Source organism: Mustelus asterias, chromosome 10, assembly GCF_964213995.1.
Source record: "Mustelus asterias chromosome 10, sMusAst1.hap1.1, whole genome shotgun sequence".
Lineage (NCBI taxonomy): Eukaryota > Metazoa > Chordata > Chondrichthyes > Carcharhiniformes > Triakidae > Mustelus > Mustelus asterias.
The window spans coordinates 108311115-108333903 of record NC_135810.1 but is presented as its reverse complement, the minus strand read 5'-3'; the positions used below and the strand labels follow the sequence as shown (position 1 = coordinate 108333903).

The following is a 22789-nucleotide window of genomic DNA, read 5'->3' as shown; positions in this document are numbered from 1 at the left end:
CAGTATTGTAACCACTTGATGATTCCAACTGATATCCAGCCGTTTTTTTTCTCCCATTGTTGAGGAACTTTTATCTCATTACTATCAGCTAGAGAACGTCTTGATATCAAAATGAATCAGCACACTTAAAGAGTTTATGGGCTCAGATTTAAATCTAGGTAATACCCTGAAAATCCTTGACTTCCTTGCCCGAGCAAATCCCTCTGATAATGCTAATCCAACCGCCTGCACAGCTCACACAATCACATTATCTCCCAGAGCAAACACAGCTTGTCACTGCTGACATGATGGGCGTTGAGAAAAAGGATAATTATGTCATTTGTATGCAAACACCCGAAACAGTTTTGTTTTTTTTAACTACGAATTAGCTAAACTTCAAGCGGGTTAATATTTTGCGACCGATGGATATAGATGTGATGCATCTTGAAATGGGAGGCACTTTTATCTTCAGTGTCCCTGGCATCGAGCTTTTTACACCAAAGCACGTGTTGGGAATCTGCACAGACTTCCCCTTTGTTCATTCAAATGGACATCTGATATGTATTCCCCCAGAGCAAAACCCTTTACCAAGAGCACTGTAGTGAAAATATATCCTCGGTTTATTTTCTACCACTGCTTCATTGCCTAGCCCGGCCCTTTAATCCTTAAACACAATTGTCGAGAGAGATATTGGTTCCTAACCTAGGCTCTGAATCCCCAGTAATACTTGAGGCAGCAACCTAGGTTTGACCACTGACCAGTCCTCCCCTCGCCTGAGGCCTAATATCTGGAAGGCTTTGAGCCTGGCCATTCCAGCAAGAGTTGGGACAGGTGGGGCTACTATTCCTCCAGACGCCCAAAGATGGTTGCAGCTAAATTTGGGGCAGCGGGACGGGGAGGGGATGGGAGGAGTTTGAAAGTCACCAAGTAGGAAATTTGGAAATGCCAAGGTTGCATATTGTTCCGCTGTTTCCTGCCTAGCAGCCAGTCTGGTTAGGTGGAGGGCCGGAGTCTGGCCGAGGCTGTCTTCAGTGGGCAACCGCAGTCGGAGAAGGTGTCCAGCAATCAAGAATATCGAAGGTCATAGAAACATAGGCCGGAATTTTACCATCCCCCTCGCCATGGGAATGGGAGCGGGCGAGGGGGCGGACCATGGTAAGGTCCATTGAACTCGGGTGGGATTTTACAGTTTCAGGAAAAGCAAGGCCATAAAATCACGCCCATAGAAATTAGAAGCAGGAGTAGGCCATTCGGCCCTTCGAGCCTGTTCCGCCATTCATTTTGATCATGGCTGATCATCAAATTCAATATCATGATCCTGCCTTCTCCCCCCCCGCCATATCCTTTGATCCCTTTAGCCCCAAGAGTTATATCTAATTTCTTCTTGAAATCACACAACACTTTGGCCTCAGCCACTTTCTGTGGTAGTGAATTCCACACATTCACCACCCTCTGGGTGAGGAAATTTCTCCTCACCTCAGTCTGAAAAGCTCAGTTGGGGGTGGTCTTGGAATATGGCCGGAAAGGCTGGGGGGAGGATGAGATCGTGGATAGGAAGTCTGAAATATCAGGCGATGGGGCCAGCAAGGGAGTTGTTGAGGAGCATTGGAGAGTGTTTGTGGGCAGGGAGTGTCCTATTGTGGGAGCTGATTGCCGATCAGAGGGAGGGAATCAGACCACTGAAGGGTTGCTTGTGTGGCTGGGACCAAGCACTCCCACTCCTCCTGGCCCACAAGCAGTGCCAGAAAAACACTTAACTGTTGGATCTGGCAGCTCCCTACCACCCCAAAAACGCCCACCCCCTACCCCACAAGAAAAAAAATCCTGGCCCACAGCCATTAAATCCAAATTGCTGATAAAAGATATGAAGCCTCAATTACACATTGTAATTATCAACCCACCTCAAGAATGGGTTGCTCATCCGACCCTAAACCCACCCCAGCTAAAAAGTGAGTTTTGTAGAATCCCTACAGTATAGATGGAGGCCATTCAGCCCATCAAGTCTGCACTGATCACAATCCCACCCAGCCCCTATCCCTGTAACCCCAAGGATTTACCCTGCTAGTCCCCCTGACACTAAATGACAATTTAGCATGGCCAATCAACCTAACCTGCACATCTTTGGACTGTGGGAGGAAGCCGGAGCACCCGGAGGAAACCCAGGCAGACACGGGGAGAGCATGCAAACTTCACACAGACAGTGACCCAAGGCCAGAATTGAACCCAGGTGCCCGGAGCTGTGAGGCAGCAGTGCTAACAACTGTGCCACCATGGCGTTATGGTGAGTTGAGGCAAGATTTGCCTCTTTTAAAAATTTAAGACCCCACCTATCCCACTCACCTCTGTTGCACTCATATTGGAAGTGAGCTGGTGGGGACAGAAAATTACCCCATCTTTATTGGGGGCTCAGTCGGTTTATGTAAGTTAGATTTCATAGTCATTGGTGTCGAGGAGTTCACTCATTATCCAGCAGATTTGTGAGCGGATCATTGTCCCCAAAGCCAACCCTACACCTCAATGATGGGAATGAACAGAGTGATGAGTTCCAGAGCATGGGGTCAAATACAGGACAGTGGACCCTCACTCTGGGGAGAATCCAGCCCCCTGTGAAGGCATCAATCTGACATAAATGGGTGTGGACTGATTTGAAGATCGGTTGATTCTGAGATTATGTGCTCCTCTCAGTCATCCATAAGTGAGACAAGTCTTAGCCCCTCAACATCGTCCATTATAGTGGTCTCATTGTATTATCAGCTAAGTGCCGTCAAAAGCAATAGAAACTGTGCTAACTTCGATAACTGGCAGAAAATAATATGAAGGCGAAGAATGACTGCCACAGCTCAGAGCCTCATTGATCACACCTCCCATCACCCAGAGCTCTTCAAGAGCTGAGCCACTATCTTGCGTATTCCAGACCATAACGCAAATGTTTGTTATGGCTGTGCTTTTACAGAAACATCAGGAACCCAGTTACAGTCTCCAACAGTTCTAGTCAGGCTGCTGATAAACAACCACGGCACGGTGGCACAGTCATTAGCACTGCTGCCTCATAGTGCCAGGGACCCGGGTTTGACTCCCAGCTTGGGTCATTGTCTGTGTGGTGTTTGCACATTCTCCCTGTGTCTGCGTGGGTTTCCTCCGGTTTCCTCCCACATTCCAAGATGTGCGGGTTAGGTTGATTGGCCATGCTAAATTGCCCCTTAGTGTCAGGGGACTAGTAGGCTAAATAAGTAGATTTATGGGGATAGCGCCTGGGTGGGATTGTGGTCAGTGCAGACTCGATGGGCGAGATGTCCTCCTTCTACACTGTCGGCATTCTATGAAAACAACCAAATCCAACTTCAGGAGTGCTATGCTGTATTTATTTGTCTCCTAATTCCCATACCGTCGTTGAGTGAGTGCGCCAATCTTGCACAGTGTAAGTTGCTGAAACCTTCGATTACCTAACAGCCAATACAAAGAGGAACAATGGCAGGAATTTTACCGACACGCCCGCCCCGATTTTGGGGCAAGCGAGGCTCGCAGAACGGCATTCTCCGTTGGCCTTGGGCAGGATCTTACGAGCTGCGGGCGAGCAGTAAAAGTCCGGTAAATGAGTTTAAAAATTGGTAAGTCATGTTGGAGCTTTATAGAACCTTGGTTAGGCCAGACTTGGAATATAGTGTTCAATTCTGGTCACCGCACTGCCAGAAGGATGTGGAGGCTTTGGAGAGGGTACAGAAAAGATTTAACAGGATGTTCCTGATATGGAGTGCACTAGCTGTGAGGAGAGATTGGAGAAACTTTGTTTGTTCTCACTGGAACAACGGAGGTTGAGGGGCGACCTGATAGAAGCCTACAAGATGATGAGAGGCATGGACAGAGTGGATAGTCAGAAGCTTTTTCCCAGGGTGGAAGAGCCAATTATTAGGGGGCACAGGTTTAAGGTGCGAGGGGCAAGGTTTAAAGGAGATGTACGAGACAAGTGTTTTTACACAGAGGGTGGTAGGCACCTGGAACTTGCTGCCGGGGGAGGTAGTGGAAGCAGATACAATAGTGACTTTTAAGGGGTGTCTTAGAGGGTCCCCGAAAGGGTAGGGGGTTTTAGTTCAGATGGGCAGCATGGTCGCTGCAGGCTTGGAGGGCCGAAGGGCCTGTTCCTGTGCTGTAATTTTCTGAACAAGAGGAACAGGATGGTGCCCCCAAATAAAAATAAAATACTGCGGATGCTGGAAATCTGTAATAAAAACGGAAAGTCGGAAAGTACTGGATAAGCTTAGCAGAGCTCTGAGGGAGAGTCACAATTGACTCTATTTCTCCCTCCACAGATGCTGCCAGACCTGCTGAGCTTTTCTAGCACTTTCGGTGTTATTTACGTGATTTTGATATCCAGCCCCTTGCGCCTATCCCGCCATTCCCCTGGATCATGGTTGATTTGTGCATCAGTTCCCATTAATTACCTTTGCCCTGTGCTCCTTCATCCCCTCACCTCTGGGATCTGTACGAATTGAATACCGTAAATCAAAGCAATCTCCTTACGTGGCTCGGCGTCATGTCTTGCTTACTGCTTCTCCTCAGGACGCTTTATCACACTAACGGTGCTATGTAAGTTGTTGTTGATAGGGTCAGATGATGTAAAGTAGGAGGAGTCTCGGATGCAGAATAAACACCAGCATAGACCAACTGTGCTGAATGGCCCGTTTCTGTGCAATAAATTCTACATACAAACATAGAAAATAGGCGCAAGAGCCTATTACCCACCCTTCTCCACCATTCATTATGATCAACTCAATAGCCAGATCCCGTCTTCCTCCCACTTTAAAAAAAAACTCATTTGTGGAATGTGGGCGCCGCTGCTGGGCACAGCATTTATTATCCCTCCCATTTCAGAGGGCACTTATGAGTCAACCACATTGCTGTGGGTCTGGAGTCACATGTAGGCCAGACTGGGTAAGGACAGCAGATTTCCTTCCCTCAAGGACATTAGTGAACCAGATGGGTTTTTCAACAAGCGGCAATGGTTTCATGGTCATCAGTAGATACTTAATTCCAGATTTTTTAAAATTGAATTCCAATTCCACCATCTGCCATGGCAGGATTCGAACCCAGGTCCCCAGATCTTCCTCTGGCTGAATGAGCTACTAGTCCAGTAACAATACCACTATGCCACTGTTGCCCACGAGGATCCTTTGACCCCCTTCACCGAGGGGTATATCTAACTGTATGAATTGATGTAATTTTATTTGGTGCGCCTTTTTTGTGGCATGCTTAACATAATAAGTTACTGAGCTGCCTGCTTCCGATGTGTACAGCGGTGCTCAGAGGTCGGTCCCATTGCTTGTGGCACAATCTCTGCATGTTGCTTCCTCGGAAAAGAGAGGCTTCAGTCTCCTGAGGAAGTGTGTGTGATTCCTCTCTCTGCTTACCACGACCTGCGACAGAACCCTGGTGGTTCTGCCTGTACACTCAGAATTCCCTATCCATTCGTTCAGGTCCCTCTCCTTTCCCACCCCCCCAAGACACAAACTAGGAAGGTGATGGAGTGAGCTGAGATCTATTAGCCTGTTCCCTGCCACTGCACACTGAGAGAGGCTGCTCCTCTGATGGCCATCTACATGCCTGAGGTCTCTTTTTGCAGATGTGACTGATACTGTAAGCTGCTCGATGACAGTCCCCAGAGCAGACAACCATCATTTCTAAGTGGTAAATAACTGAGAGACACTTGTGTGAAAGCAGTACACGGTGGCACAGTGTTTACCACTGCTGCCTCACAGCGCCAGGGACCCAGGTTCGATTCCTGGCTTAGGTCGCTGTCTGTGCGGAGTCTGCACGTTTTCCCCGTGTCTGCGTGGGTTTCCTCCGGGTGCTCCGGTTTCCTCCCACAGTCCAAAAGACGTGCTGGGTTAGGTGCATTGGCCATGCTAAATTCTCCCTCAGTGTACCCGAACAGGCACTGGAATGTGGCGATTAGGGGATTTTCACAATTACTTCATTGCAGTTTAAATGTAAGCCTGTTTGTGACACTAATCAATAAACTTTAAACCAAAAGCTTGGTTTTCTGCTCTCCCTGTGTCACGTTGGAACCTTCATCACCAGCACAAAAGAGCGCAACATCGAAAATAGAAGCGGGAGAAGGCCATTAGGCCCTTCGAGCCTGCTCCACCATTCATTTAATCATGGCTGATCATCAAAACCAATATCCTGATCCCGCCTTCATAGAAATATAGAACATCAGGCCATATGACACTGTAACATAGAGAAAACCCGGTGGTTCATGTGCTGCTGACGAAAAGGAGAGGGCGTCACTGTGGAGGGCAATCAGCCAACCTTCAAGAGTAGGTTATGTCAGGAGAGATGCATATTCTGCGAACTCGCTCTCTCGTGTTTGTGGACTTGGAGCTGCATGCATGGAATTTTCCCTCTGGCGATTAAACTGATGTCACGGTGGCACAGCGGTTAGCACTGCTGCCTCTCAGCGCAAGGGACCTGGGTTTGATTCCCAGCTTGAGTCACTGTCTGTGCGGCGTCTGCATATTCTCCCCGTGTCTGTGTGGGTTTCCCCCGGGTGCTCCGGTTTCCATGCACAGTCCAAAAGATGTGCTGGTTTGATGCATTGGCCATGCTAAATTCTCCCTCAGTGTTCCCCAACAAGCGCCGGAGTGTGGCAACTAGGGGATTTTCACAGTAACTTCATTGCAGTGTTAATATGTCTGTTTGTGACTGATTTTGATTTGATTTATTATTGTCACATGTATTAGCATACAGTGAAAAATATTGTTTTTTGCACGCTATACAAAGCAGACTGTTCATAGAGAAGGAAAGGAGACAATGCAGAATGTGGCATTGCAGTCACAGTTAGGGTGTAGAGAAAGATCAACTTAATGCGAGGTAAGTCCATTCAAAAGTCTGATGGCAGCTGTTCTTGAGTCGGTTGGTACGTGACCTCAGACTTTTGTATCTATTTCCCCGACGGAAGAAGGTGGAAGAGAGAATGTCCGGGCTGCGTGGGGGTCCTTGATTATGCTGGCTGCTTTTCCAGTGTCATAATTATTTTGTGACACTAATAAATAATGATAGCGTGGATTGTAGTTGTATCTGACCAGCAGACTGTTGGCTTTTTCATATCGCTTCACCTTCTTAAATTATTCCATATAAAGATCCATTTAAAAATCCAGAAGAGTCATAACCAGCACTCCTTTGCAAGGGGAAGACTGAATTTCCTCGAAGATGGCTGGGCTGCTCAATTGCCACTTTATAAATGCAGTGTGATTTTGTTTTTTTAAATGACTCCCTTTTGTCACTGTCTCCAGCTCTTTACATGGCTATGCTTCATTGCTAACCAGATTTAGCATGTTTGATTGAAACTACAGTGTAAGGCATCCAAAAAGAATTACCCCAATATTGTTTTCCATTCCAAACTTTCCGGCCAGATCATTGAATCGTTACACTGATTTATTTTTCAGTGGTTTGCCCGGAATCTCGTACATCCACACACTCACTCCACTAAGTGCTTGCTGAGAAGGAATTTTGTATGGTTCATTTGCTTCCATTCCATTTGTGTGCAGTGTCTAAAGCATGAAGGATCTCCACAGTGGAACACCGCTGATAGCCCTGCCTGTCACTTCTCTTACAGGACTACACGATAACTATGTATTTCCAACAATACTGGAGGGACAAGAGGCTTGCGTACTCGGGGATACCTCTCAACCTGACATTAGACAATCGAGTGGCGGATCAGCTCTGGGTGCCTGACACGTACTTCCTGAACGACAAGAAATCATTTGTCCACGGCGTCACGGTGAAGAATCGGATGATCCGCCTTCACCCCGATGGAACGGTGCTGTACGGACTGAGGTTGGTGCAATATGTTTGGAACCTTCGTTACCAGCCTGGCACATTTGCCAGCGCTCTTGACGTTTGCACGAGGGGAAGGCAATTCTCACTCTGGCAGACTAGATTATGTAACACCCTCCCTCTCTGACCTCAGAGAAAACAAGTCTTGTCCGGAGCACGTGGCCCACTCTGTGCTCATCCCAGTGGCGTCATCCATCAGCTTCTATCTGGTCAGGCTGGGTATTCTGCATCAGGAAAGCCCCGCAGTGCCTGCAAGTTGAAAAAAGGGGTAAAGGGGTAGGAATATACGTATGCATATGAATGACATGCAACAAGACTGAGGGATATTTTCCATGCAAAATAATTAACCATTCGTATGTAACCTGTGCCATTTACGGAACTCTGGTTTAATTCCCACCAACCCACAGACTGTCAAATCATTTTTTTTTCTCTTAGTCCCAGAAGATGGCAGGGGAGATTTTCCCGGGGCACCCGGGCACAACAAATATCATGATCTTGTGCAGGTCACAGGTCAGGCCTGTAAAAGACCCCTCTATTGATGGAATGAATGGCAAATCTTATAGGAGATCTCTTGTAGGGTTGGCACAATGGTTAGCATGGCTACCTCACAGCGCCAGAGACCCAGGTTCAATTCCGGCCTCGGGTGATTGTGCGGAATCTGCATATTCTCCTCGTGTCTGCGTGGGTTTCCTCCGGCTGCTCCGTTTTCCTCCCACACTCCACAGATGTGCGGGTTAGGTTGATTGGCTGTGCCAAGTTGCCCCTTAGTGTCAGGGGGACCAGCTAGGGTAAATAAGTGGTGTCACAAGGATAGGGCCTGGGCGGGATTGTTGTCCGTGCAGCCTCGATGGGCCAAATGGCCTCCTTCTGCACAGTAGGGATTCGATGAATTCTATCTCCAACTCGCATGAAGAACACCTCAGCGCCACTCCCCAACATAATAATTACCGTGCTGTAAATAGAGAACAAAAATCGGTCCCACTCCCGAAATGGGAATGAATGAAGACAGCCAGACTGCCAATGCTGGAAAGCTGAAACCGCTGTATAATTGGTTTGAAGAATTATAAAGGAAAAATAAGCTGAACGTTGGAGCTAACTAGTGGCTTCGGGGAATCGTTTGATGGCTGTTTGCAGATTTTTCTGAGGGGACAAGAGTTAAAGTAGTAATTACCATGATCTCGCTCCTAATTGATTTTTTTTAATAACCAAAGAGAGCTTTATCCCTGTGTGGATTTCTGCAGTTGTGTTAGAGATAGAGAGAGAGAGAGAGAGAGATGCTTTCAGAAAGCTGGGATTGTTGAGAACTCTGCAAGGCCAGAATAGACTCATTTCCATCCAGCCAGCCAGCCATCAAATTTACAGATTTTCTAGAATCACAGCCACCCACGCAAAAAACTACATTTTAAGATTGGCGGCCCGTTCCCTGCCTTGATCCGATGCTAAACTACAGAAGCCAGAGGTCCGCAGGCTTGATTCCCAGAGTGTGTTGGTTTTGTTTTTTTTAAATTCAAGAACCCATGATATATCATAAGTGTGTTAAAGCTTCAGCGAATTGACACTTCAGATTGCTGCTACAAGAATTACAATTTTCATCTATCAGTTTTACTCTTCCAAAAGAAAGGGTGAGATATTCATTGTGGATACATAGAAACTGTCTGATCCCACCCACACATCCATGTCATTTGGAACCAGCATTCCTACAAACACTGCCATCTCCTTTCGATCCTTTTGATGCCTGTTGCCAAGTATTCTGGGCATGGGCGTCACTGGATGGCCAGCATTTATTGCCCATCCCTAGTCACCTCGAGCAGTTGTGAGTCAACCACATTGCTGTGGCTCTGGAGTCACATGTAGGCCAGACCAGGTAAGGACGGCAGATTTTCTTCCATAAAGGACATTATTGAACCAGATAGGATTTACTGACAATCGACAATGGTTTCAGGGTCATCAGTAGATTCTTAATTCCAGATATTTTAAATTAAATTCAAGGTTCACCATCTGCCATGGTGGGATTTGAACCCAGGTCCCCAGAACTTTAGCTGGGTTTGTGGATTAATTGTCTAGCGATAATACCACTAGGCCATCACCTTATCAAAAATACTGGTTGAAATGATAAAATTGACTACAATTGTCATGGGGTGAGGGAAGAAGAGGAATAAACTGGTTCAGTTTCCTGCTCCTGATTTCAATCTGGTGTCACTTGATGGAAGGCTCTCACTGTGGTCCAGGATTTTTGAAAGGGTTCAGAGTCCAGATGGGAGACAGGCGGATATGCCAGTTCCCAATCGCGATCCCGACCCTCAGCCATTTTCAATGGGGATAACTTGGAGTCAGGCCGGGAGTCTGAGCGGGCAGCTAACTGAGGCCAATAATTCCCTGTTGCCACGCCGACTAGAATTTCCTATGAGCAATGCAGGAAGCCCGGGTTGGCCTGGCCAATGACGAGGCGGGCTCGTGACGGGTAGCGGGGATGGGTGGGCAGAATGGATGGTGACACGGAAGGGTGGGGCACAATGGATCATGCAAAGCAAGCTCCCCTCTTCCTCTCTCCAATCCTCCTTGCTCCCTACTCCCAGTGGTCCTATAACAGCCACAGCTACAGCCATTGGCCATCCCCTGCCTGACTTGTTCCTTCAGGATCATGGCCAGGCAGCTATGGCTTTTCAAAAAATAAAAATAGACTTAGCTTCACTTGTTCCTCTCAGTCTCCGCCTTAAGATCAGAAGCTCGCGCCTCAGTGCAGATCACCAAGGGCTGAAGGGCCTCCCATTCGTCAACCAGCTTCAGAAGGTTGCGACCCCAAGCCTACACCCAGGCTTTCGCTTCGCTGAGGATTTGGAAAATCTGATGGGTGTGCTTAAGGCACATTGTCCGGAAGGCAGAACCGACCTCCTATTTCCGGTTCCCGGCTCCTGATTAAAATTCCAACCCAGGAATATCAGCCAAGGTTGACATCGGAATTGGCCATACCAGCCTGTGTCACTGATAATCCACTTGCTGAGCTTCCCACAGGAAAACAATAGCTGCTTGGGTAAGAGATTGAGTTGAGCTGCTGGAGACCATGGCTCCTAACCAATTCCAATGCGACTGTACTGCCAGAACACTCTGAAATGTGGCCTCGCAGTTGTAGCTGCTGACTTCAGCTTTTCCACAACGGGAAACCGGTAGAAGGCAGGACAAGCGCTTCCCCTCAGGAAAGAGGAAATGTTTCAGCAATCCCGGGCTACTTTTACAAACTTCAGAGTAGCATAGGCTAGCTGAGACAGCCTGAAAATGGGAGGATCAGATCAGATACCTATGTCTAAAAAACTGACAAATCCACAATATGAAGGGTAAGGGGGCACCAAACAGCATTGATAACAATATTAATAAAGTTCATTAAAAACACTCCCTCCAGCAATGATGCTCAGTAGCAGCAATGTGTACTATCATAGAATTGCTACAGTGCAGGGGGAGGCCATTTAGCCTAACGAGCTGAACCAACAACAATCCTTCTCAGGCCCTATCCCCGTAACCCTATTTATTTACCCTGCTAATCCCCCTGACACTAAGGGGCAATTTAGCATGGCTAATCGAGCTAACCCGCACATCGTTGGAGTGTGGGAAGAAACCGGAGCATCCGGAGGAATTCCACTCTGACACAGAGACAGTCACCCGAGGCTAGACTTGAACCCGTGTCCCTGGCGCTGTGAGGCAGCAGTGCTAACCAGTGTGCCACCGCGCAGCCCGTATCTACAAGATGCACTCTAGAAATTCACCCAAGGTCCTTCGACAGCACCTGCCGAACCCACAACCAATTCCTCCTAAAAGGACATGGGCAACAGAAACATGGGAACACCACCAGCTGCAAGTTCCCCCCCAAGCCACTCTCCACCCTGACTTGGAAATTTATCACTGTTCCTTCACAGTCGCTGGGTCAAAATCCTGGAATTCCCTCCCTAACAGCATTGTGGGTCAATCCACAGCATGTGGCCTGCTAATCCATCTAACCTACACATCTTGGGACATTAAGGGGCAATTTAGCATGACCAATCCACCTAATCTGCACATCTTCGGAGTGTGGGAGGAAACCGGAGCACCCGGAGGAAACCCACGCAGACAAGAGGAGAATGTACAAACTCCACACGGGCAGTGACCCAAGCCAGGAATCGAACCTGGGTCCCTGGCACTGTGAGGCAGCAGTGCTTGCCACTGTGCCAACCTCAAAGGTTTATGGAGCTGGGGAATATTGGAGAGACGAGAGCATGCAGAGATTGGAAACCAAGGATTAAATTTTGAAAATTGAGGCACTGCCTAACCTGGGGCCAATGTAGATCCAGAAGGACGTGGAGGCATTGGAGAGAGTGCAGAGAAGGTTTACCAGGATGTTGCCTGGTATGGAGGGTCTTAGCTATGAGGAGAGATTGGGTAGACTGGGGTTGTTCTCCTTGGAAAGACGGAGAATGAGGGGAGATCTAATAGAGGTATACAAGATTATGAAGGGTATAGATAGGGTGAACAGTGGGAAGCTTTTTCCCAGGTCGGAGGTGACGATCACGAGGGGTCACGGGCTCAAGCTGAGAGGGGCGAAGTATAACTCAGACATCAGAGGGACGTATTTTACACAGAGGGTGGTGGGGGCCTGGAATGCGCTGCCAAGTAGGGTGGTGGAGGCAGGCACGCTGACATCGTTTAAGACTTACCTGGATAGTCACATGAGCAGCCTGGGAATGGAGGGATACAAACGATTGGTCTAGTTCGACCAAGGAGCGGCACAGGCTTGGAGGGCCGAAGGGCCTGTTTCCTGTGCTGTACTGTTCATTGTTCTTTGTTTGTTCATGTAGTAGGATGATAATGGATGACTACAACTTTGTGTGAGTTAGAATACTGGGGTGGAAATTGAGATACTAAAGAAATGCCAAAGTCAGTGCAGACACTTGGGTCTTTACTCTTTGACTTTGAAAAAAATACTAATGAACAAAGGATTAACAGTGAAATAAACATTGAAGGAGGGAGGCTTCGCCCTGATCCATATGAAACCATTTTTTGAAAAAAACTATTTTTTTAAATCAGGAGACCCTTACGATCTAAGAAATAGGTTGAATCTAATGAGAGACTCACAGGGTATCACTATCCAGCCGGTCCAAACTTAGCTCCAAATATGGTAAAGGCAAGATATGAAGACAAAGGCATCTCTATGGTCACTGACATGACTAATGGCTGCGTTCAGAGAACATACGTGGTTGAGCATTAGGAGCTATGGTGGAGGTGACCAAGAGGGAGAGGGAGGGGGGTCAAACATGACATGAATTATGAGGGGAAATGTTTCTTTCTGCACCCCACTACAAAGGCGTCCCTGTGGAACATCAGGAAGATAATGATAAGGCGAGAATCTGAGAACAATAGACTCAATAAAGAAGCCGGGGGGATAGCCTCGGGATAAATACAAAAAGTACATGCTTTGTTCCAAGCCTGAAAGTGGGTCCATTGAGAGTTTTTTTTTAAATTCCAACTGGAACATTATCCTGTGAAACCTTTTGCAGTTTGGGCAAATTGTAGGAATATGGATGGATACTTAAACAGAAAATCTACGCACCGATATTTTAAAAAATTGTTATTCCAGCCTACAGTTTGTTCAACTTCAACTGATTGAGAAATGCAGATGAAGACCAAGAAACAAATGAATAATGTCAAAAACATTTAGCAGCTATTGGAAATGGCAAAGAAAGTGAGATCGAGATGCAGAGATTTAGGGAGGGAATTCCAGAGCTTAGGGCCTGAGCAGCTGAAGGCACGGCTGCCAATGGTGGAATGATTAAAATCAGACCTGAATTGATTTGATTTGATTTGATTTATTATTGTCACATGTATTGGTATACAGTGAAAAGAATTGTTTCTTGCATGCTATACAGACAGAGCATACCGTTCATAGAGAAGGAAAGGAGAGGGTGCAGAATGTAGTGTTACAGTTGTAGCTATGGTGTAGAGAAAGATCAACTTAATATGAGGTAGGTCCATTCAAAAATCTGACAACAGCAGGGAACAAGCTTGAGTCGGTTGGTTCGTGTCCTCAGACTTTTGGAAGAAGTTGGAAGAGAACATGTTCGGGGTGCATGGGGTCCTTAATTATGCTGGCTGCTTTTCTGAGGCAGTGGGAAGTGTAGACAGAGTCAATAGATGGGAGGCTGGTTTGCGTGATGGACTGGGCTTCGTTCACAACCCTTTGTAGTTTTTTGCGGTCTTGCACAGAGCAGGAGTCATACCCAGCTGTGATACAACCAGAAATAAATACTTTCTGTGGTGTATTTGTAAAAGTTAGTGAGAGTCGTAGCAGACATGCCAAATTTCCTTAGCCTCCTGAGAAAGGAGAGGTGTTGATGGGCTTTCTTAACTATAATGTCGACATGGAGGGACCAGGACAGGTTGTTGGTGATCTGGACACCTTGAAACGTGAAGCTTTCGACCATTTCTACTTTGTCCCCATTGATGTATAGTAAGAAGTCTCACAACACCAGGTTAAAGTCCAACAGGTTTATTTGATAGCAAATAAACCTGTTGGACTTTAACCTGGTGTTGTGAGACTTCTTACTGTGCTTACCCCAGTCCAACGCCGGCATCTCCACATCATGACTCCCATTGATGTAGAGGGGGGCATGTTCTCCTCTGCACTTCCTGAAGTCGATGGTAATCTCCTTCATTTTGTTGACATTGAGGGAGAGATTATTGGTGTCACACCAGTTCACCAGAATCTCTATCTCTTTCCTATACTCCGTCATCATTATTTGAGATGCGACCCACTACGGTAGGGGTTTAATCTTTACTAGGTCTAACTCTGACTTAAAAATTTGTTCACTACTGAACCAATCAAATATTTGAGAAGTAACCAAATAACCAGATCCTTTTCTGACCCTTTTCAAATAATCTTAGAATCCCTGCAGTGCAGAAGGAGGCCATTTGGCCCATCAAGTCTGCACCAACCCTCTGACAGTATCTTACCCAGGCTCACCCCCCCCACCCACTCCCTTAACCCCACACATTTATTCCACCAATCCCCCTAAACTACACACCCTGGGATACCAAGGAGCAATTTAGCACAGCCAATCCACCTAACCTCCACATCTTTGAGTGTGGGAGGAACCCGGAGGAAACCCACGCAGACACGGAGAGAACGTGCAAACTTCACACAGACTGTCACCCAAGGCTGGAATTGAACCCGGGGTCCCTGGCATTGTGAGGCAGCAGAGCTAACCACTGTGCCACCATGCCACATCTTCTTCAGTGATAGCAATTCTTCTTCATAGCATAGCTGTATTTCCAAATACACAAGTTACTTCAATCAGCTAGAGGTGCCAACTTATGGATTTGTAACCAGCAGCACCATGTGCAATCTGCCATTAGTGCCTCCGCCAACTGGAACCCAATTTATGGTACACCGAGGGGAAATGAGCAACTTTTGTAGAAAAATCTTTGCTCGAGTGTCTGAAAATGCATTCTGATTACTGCAGCTGTGAGCTGCCAAAAAGGTTGTAACCTATAAATTATTGGTGGAAAATGGTCATTAGCAATGACCCCTGCGTTGGCGTGAGTAGGCCCAAGGCATATCTGGTATTGGGACTAAAAACAGAAAATACTGCATAAATTCAGCAGGTCTGGCAGCATCTGTGGAAAGAGAAAAACACAACTAATGTTTCGAGTCCATATGACCCTTCGACAGAACTGAAGAGGGGTAGAAATGTGATGAATTATACACTTGGAGGGGGTTGTGGGGCAGAATGGAAAGTCAGTGAAAGTCAGGTCGAGACTTATGGGACTGCTGGTTAGGCCACCAGTCCACCATGTTTTCTTGACTGCATTTGGCCTGTCAGCTTTCAGGATATACCGGCTTTGCAGAGTGAGCCTCAGACTCTTTGGGGGTGATCTTGCCGGCTTGTCATGCCGGTCGATCGGCATGGCGAAACGGTAAGATCACGAAAGAGGTGGAATTCCGGGTTCACGCCCGGTTTCTCGCCTCTCGCGATCTTACCGGTCCTGGATTGCTGGCGTGCTCAGCCTTGCGCCTGGGAAGGGCACGAGGCTGATTTAAATATTTAAATCTATTTTTAAATATTATCAGTGAGCCTGGCACGCAACCGTCTGGGCTCATTTGCCTTAGCGGTCTCGCCAGTGAATGTCCTCACCAGCTAGGATCATGTATGATCCCCACTAATGGGGACCTGTCATGATGGCTGGTGGGACCGAAGGCCATTAAGGCTCCCCAGGTGGTCGGGGGCAGTGCACCTTGGGCAGTGCCAGCCTAGCACGACCAGCCTGGGACTATGGCACCACCAGTCTGGGATCATGACAGTGCCAGTCTTGCACCCTGGTACTGCCAGACTGGCACTGCCCACCAGGCCCACTGGCACTGCCTACCGGGCACTGAGCAATGCCAAGGAGTGTGGATCCTTAGGGGAGATTGAGGGGGGGGGGGTTGCTGCACACTCCACAACTGGGGATCAGCCGGGGTGGTGACCGGCAGCAGAGGCCAGCAGTGGGCCAGAGAGGCCAGCGATCGGGCAAAAGTGTGATGTCCGTCGGGGGTGGGGTGGGGTGATATCCGGTGGGGGGGGGGGGGGGGGGGCAGGTGATATCCAGGGGAGTGGGGGACTGACAGGTCTTCAGTGTTCTATGTACACTTTACACAGCACACTGAAAGATCAGCGCATGTGCAAAGGCGCCCTCTAGCTGTGACCAGCCAGCTTTCCGGCGAGAAGAGACTCCATCCACTCCCCCAACTGGCGAGAATCACACTTTGCCTCCTTTTTTTGCGCTAAGTGGCAAAATAACCGTGTTCCAAATCTGGTCAAAACAACGGGTGCAATCCTCTCCCGTTTTCATGCTCATTTGGCACCTTGAATGTTTTTTGTAAGATCATCCCCTTTTCATATGTAAAAGCAGTAATATCTGTTTGCAACATGGACCCTGAATGACACTTGTTCTGCCTTTTTTTTGTTAACTCTAGACTAGATTTTGTGAAACCTCCTCTCGTGATTTTAATAGAAGAAGGAACTTATTGCAGCCTTCCAGAGTTTCACCAGCAGACAATGTCCCTTTAGAGTATTTCTCAGGCAGAGACCATCCTGCTTTCACCCAGCAATGACGCATTTACTTTCCAGCAAGGAAAGTAACTGGAGCACAAATGGAAGTCTGAGCTCCCAGCTGTTATCGCCTTCCCCAGTCTGGGGGCTGATAGGCAGCAGCCCAGATGTGCAATAGAAAATTTAATTTAAAAAAAATTTAATTCCTGGAATGCGAGTGTTCACTGGCAAGGCCAGGGTTTATTGTCCTTGAGGAGGAGTGAGCCCACTTTCTTGAGGTGCTGCAGTCTATGTGGTGCAGGTACACCTACCTTGCTTTCTGTGGTAGTTGGATTCAACAGAGTGGCTCGGCCATGTCAGGAGACAGTTAAGAATCAAGCAGGTTGCTGGAGAACTGGAGTTGGGTTTTTTTATTCATTCATGGGACATGGGCGTCACTGGCTGGGCCAGCATTTATTGCCCATCCTTAGTTGCCCTTGGAGGGCAGTTGAGAATCAACCACATTGCTGTGGCTCTGGAGTCACATGTAGGCCAGACCGGGTAAGGACGGCAGATTTCCTTCCCTGAAGAACATTAGTGAACCAGATGGGTTTTTCCAACAATCGACAATGGTTTCATGGTCATCAGTAGATTCTTAATTCCAGATATTTTTTATTGAATTCGAATTCCACGGACTGGTGGGATTCAAACCTGGGACCCCAGAACATTACCTGAGTTTCTGGATTAATAGTCCAGCAATAATACCACTAGGCCATCACTTCCCAAGTCACCTGGAGGACAGGACAGGTGACGATGTAATATTTCCTCCCCTGAAGGATAATAGTGAACCAGACAGGATTTTACAACAATCCAGTGGTTTGATAATTATTGTTCATAAACTCATATATTATTCCACACTTACTAATCAATTAAATTTAAATTTCTTCCCCAGTGCTCCATCCCACACAGGGTTTGATCTCACAGCTACAGAGCATTAGCCCAGCTTTTAGATTGCTTGTCTACCAATATTACCACTATGCTATCACCTGTTATATACTAGGGTGACCTGTTAGGGCCCAATTTCACTGTCAGCATGTTCTGATGTGCACAGACGAATGATGTAGCAGGGGAGACGATGGCCGAGTGGTATTACCGCGAGACTATGAATCCAGAAACTCAGCTAATGTTCAGGGGACCCAGGTTCGAATCCCGCCACGGCAGGTGGTGGAATTTGAATTCAATAAACAAGCATCTGGAATTAAGAATCTACTGATGACAATGAAACCATTGTCGATTGTTGGAAAAAAAACCCATCTGGTTCACTAGTGTCCTTTAGGGAAGGAAATCTGCCGTCCTAACCCAGTCTGGTCTACATGTGACTCCAGAGCCACAGCAATATGGTTGACTCTCAACTGCCCTCAGGCAACTAGGGATGGGTAATAAATGCTGGCCAGCCAGCGACGCCCACGTCCCACGAATGAATAAAGAAAACGGTAATTCCTTTACAGTCAAGGCTATTAGGAGGACTGGACAATAATGCAGGTCAAGGGTTTATGGCAATGATCAGAAAATAGACTGAATTATGTTTAAGGGTTCTCCATTACTTAATTATATTTTGCTCTATAAAAAAAAACACAAACTAATACCTCCATTAGGCTGAAGGTCCTTACCCAGAGGAACACAAATGCTGTGTTAAGATGCACTTTCCACAATTTGCCTTTTAAGTTGACTTCCTCGCTGACGTTCATCTTTTATGCATGCTGTAGCATTAATCCATGTTCGCGTATTTTTGACACAAATGTGTTTTTCTTTAATTATTTACCAATCAGAATAATGGATGAGTGAGTGCTGTTTTAGTCCCGTCGCTGAAAGTACGAGTGATGCAATTTGTAGACTGCTTCAGATGGCTTTCTGTGACTCACTGTGGAAATTGGAATTCCCTGTATTGATGCAAGACTGGGGGAGAAAGAAAAGAAATAATTCTAATGTCTGCAGTAAGAATTGATTTAAAAGCTCTTTTGTCCTGTGCAGGCTGGAAGTAAAATTATGAAAGATTTAAGTGCATAGATTATTTCCTTCAATCTTTATTTCATAGCTTGCAGCGCTGTTCAACCGAGCCTTTCCAACATGCCTTTTGTAAATACTCTTCTTAATGCAGCCAAGGGAAACCCTCCAGGTCATGTTTGCTGAGCTTCAGATGAGCAACACTGATGCACTAGAAACTATTCCCAGTCTCATCACAGAGACAGAGGTGAAAATGAGCAAAGGTTCCTGCTCCTGACTTGTTTGCCAATGCTGACTCCTGCTGCAAGCATATATGGTCATTATAAGCTAACCTGCTGAACAAAACAAAGATTCATGGGCCTCGGACGAAATGCCTGCCTTATACCCTGCCCAATGTTCCTCATCATTCACTTCAATGGAAAGCGAGGCACAAAATAACTTTGCCCCGAACCCCATCCATTTCCTGATGTATTTTTATTTACTCTTTCCTGAAGGGTTAGCTTGAAAGTTCCCCCCCCCCCCCGCTGCTCTGTGTGGGGGTATAGATACGTGGGGTGGAATTCTCCCCAAAAAATTCTAAATGTCGAATTTGTGTGAAAACTGGAGTAATTCACGTTGGTTTTTTCAGTGGGAGTTCAGAGAAGAATCTCCCACACTCTGTGCACTGCAGAGGCCACCAGCCTGAATATCAATAACTTTCAGGGGGCAGAGCCTATTCCCACTGGAGAGCCTGAAATCAGTGCGCTGAGTGGGTCATGTGCATGCGCCAATCTGTCAGTGCCGGGATCAGCGTATGCGCAGGGGCCCCGCACAGCTGGCCTCCCGATCGTGCCCAGTCAATTGCTGGCCAGCCCCGTGACCCCTGCATTGCTGGCTCACTGCCCCCACAGCCTGATCGCCAGACCCCCCGACCATTCCTGGGCCCAGCCCTGAACCCATCTTCCCGGCCCACTCCCAGCTCCACTCCACCCACCTCCCCTCCCCCACCGATCCCCCCTGACAGCTACCATACTACCCGCAGTGCCACACTCACCCCCCCACAACAAGCTGGCTGACCGCTGCATTGGCACATTGCCCCTTGGGCAGTGCCAGGTGCACAGGCTGGCACTACCAGGATGCCAATGCCCAGGGAGCACCCTCCCACCCGACCCTCTGGGGGGGGCCCTGAGTGCCCCCCCCTTCACTCGAGTGGGGTTGGGTCGCTAGTCCTCCGTTAGTGGGGCACTAGTGTCATCCCTGCTGGAGTGAAATACTCTGTTGGGGTGGGAGATGCTAGCGGGCCTGGAGAATTCAGTCCCAGGCCCGTTAATAAGATTCAAATGATATTGAAATGACCATCTTAATGGCCTGTACGTCTCCCCACCGATTTCCGGCACGGAGCAGACCCCGCCGGAAATCCGGCGCTGGGAGATGCAAGCGGAACAGGAACGCTCACGCAAACCTCACGAATCGGCCACCGCGGGATTCTCCCGGCCCACTGGGAGGATCAAAGCTGTGAAAAGGATTGACAAAATAGAGAATGGGGTTGAATCAGCTTTTCCTGTGATGGACATTACAGTTGAATGGCCTGCTGCTATGCACCGCCATAGCTTGTATGTGAAACTGTATCGGTTTCTGGAGAGATGTTAGCGAATGTATCTGTATCAAGGCGTAAGTCGCCACCTTCAGGAGGCAGGAGGTAAAAGAGAAACACCAGTCCGTCAAAGCTTCTGATGTGATGTGGATGGAAGTTCATGAGGGAATACTTTCTATGTGAAATACTCCCCCTGTGATGATGTAAAAACCATGTAATTATCAAATATATATGACCATTTTAGAGCAAAACCTAAATCCAAAAATAGACCTCCCATTGTCGCAACCATTACTCTTCCCCCCAGAGGTCCTTCAAGTGATGTCACTATGGGTTGGAGCTAGCTAATTGTCTGCAGTCAAGTTAAGGTGACATGCCAACAGCAGATAGGTGTGACACCCACGTCAGGGAATAAGCCCTGCAGCTACGTCGGATTGCTATCCAATTGCGTACAGTTCTGGTCGCCGCATTTTTATAGGAAAGATGTGGAAGTGTTGGAAAGGGTGCAGAGGAGATTTACCAGGATGTTGCCTGGTATGGTGGGAAGATCGTATGAGGAAAGGCTGAGGGACTTGAGGTTGTTTTCGTTAGAGAGAAGAAGGTTAAGAGTTGACTTAATAGAGGCATACAAGATGATCAGAGGATTAGGTAGGGTGGATAGTGAGAGCCTTTTTCCTCGGATGGTGATGGCTAACACGAGGGGACATAGCTTTAAATTGAGGGGTGAGAGATATAGGACAGATGTTAGAGGTAGGTTCTTTACTCAGAGAGTAGTAAGGGAGTGGAATGCCCTGCCTGCAGCAGTAGTGGACTCGTCAACATTAAGAGCATTCATGTGGTTATTGGATAAACATATGTATGATATTGGAATAGTGTAGATTAGAGGGGCTTTAGATTGGTTTCACTGGTCGGCGCAACATCGAGGTCCGAAGGGCCTGTACTGCGCTGTTATGTTCTATGTTCTAATTGCATAATTTGCAAACTCCACTCTGAGAGACATACATGGTGGCTCATTAGATGACGTATCCTGTTGTTTCTTTGCCGCCACCACTTCTGCCAACCAAGCTGAATGGAAACATTACCAAGTTCAAGTTACTGCTGTGAAATTCCACCTAATATTGCAGAACCATAATTTTTTGGTGATGTGACTTTGCTTTGTAAAATGCCAGAGCACGGTGGCACAGTGGTTAGCACTGCTGCCTCACAGTGACAGGGAGTTTGATTCCCACTTCGGGTGACTGCCTGTGTGGAGTTTGCACATTCTCCCCGTGTCTGCGTGGGTTTCCTCTGGGTGCTCCAGTTTCATCCCACAGTCCCAAAGATGTGCGGATTCGGTTGATTGGCCATGCTAAATTGTCACTTAGTGTCAGGGGGATTAGCAGGGTAAATATGAGGGGTTAGAGGTTGGATTGTTGTCAGTGCAGTCTCGATGGACCAAATGGCTTCCTTCTGCACTGTAGGGATTCTATGATAGGCAGAACCTGATTGGAAGGGTCCATATTGGAAATATTGTATTTTTATTTACTCTTTCATGAGATGTCGCTGGCTAGGTCAGCATTTATTGCCCTTCCCTAATTGGCATCGAGAAGGTGGCAGTGAGCTGTTGTAGGCTCAACAAAAGTACTTCTAATTTTAGAGGAGATGTTTGGAATAAGAAGATATGAGTGGACACCAACAATTTAGTTGGTGCGGTTTATCCAAAGATGTGCGGGGGTTAGGTTGATTGGCCATGCTAAAATTGCCCCTTAGTGTCCTGAGATGAGTAGGTTAGAGGGATTAGTGGGTAAATATGTAGGGATATGGGGTAGGGCCTGGGTGGGATTGCGGTCGGTGCAGACTCGATGGGCCAAATGGCCTCTTTCTGCATTATAGGATTTCTATGATTCTATGATTTAACCAGGGCTTTCCTTACACTTTAGTGAGAGTGAAATTTTCAGTGTACTTGGATTCACCTGCAACTTGTTGACAATAGCCAGACCTGAGGGGGCATGAATGATGATTCAGTTGCTGTTTCTTATTTTCTGTTCCCAGTCTTTTGACCATGGCTCCATACAAGTGATTCTCTTAGCAACTGGGGAGGCAGTGGCGTAGCGGTATTGATAAACCGAGCATTTACAGAGTGGCAAGTTGTGGAGTCCTGCAAGGATCATTACTGGTTCCTCAGCTATTTACAAACCTTTCAGTAACTTCGGCAAAGAGAGCTAAAGTAATCTATCCTGGTCTGTGGACAAATATTTTTTTAAAGGGCCTACAACTTGCGCATGTTGATTTTCAAAGAGACTTGGTTGTACTCATACAAGGAACACAGGAAGTTAGCATGCAGGGTACAGCAAGCAATTTGGAAAGCTAATGGAATGTTCTCCTTTCTTGC

The 22789-nt window shown here is 47.2% G+C and overlaps 1 protein-coding gene across 1 annotated transcript in view; it reads left to right on the top strand.

Annotated features, from left to right (window-relative positions):
* The window catches only part of gabrb3 (gamma-aminobutyric acid type A receptor subunit beta3), a 359120-nt gene that overhangs the window by 265783 nt on the left and 70548 nt on the right, over positions 1 to 22789 (top strand). Inside the window, exon 4 of the mRNA XM_078222876.1 lies at positions 7592 to 7812. Coding sequence (XP_078079002.1) covers positions 7592 to 7812 — 221 coding nt within the window. The remainder of the gene's footprint in view (positions 1 to 7591; positions 7813 to 22789) is intronic.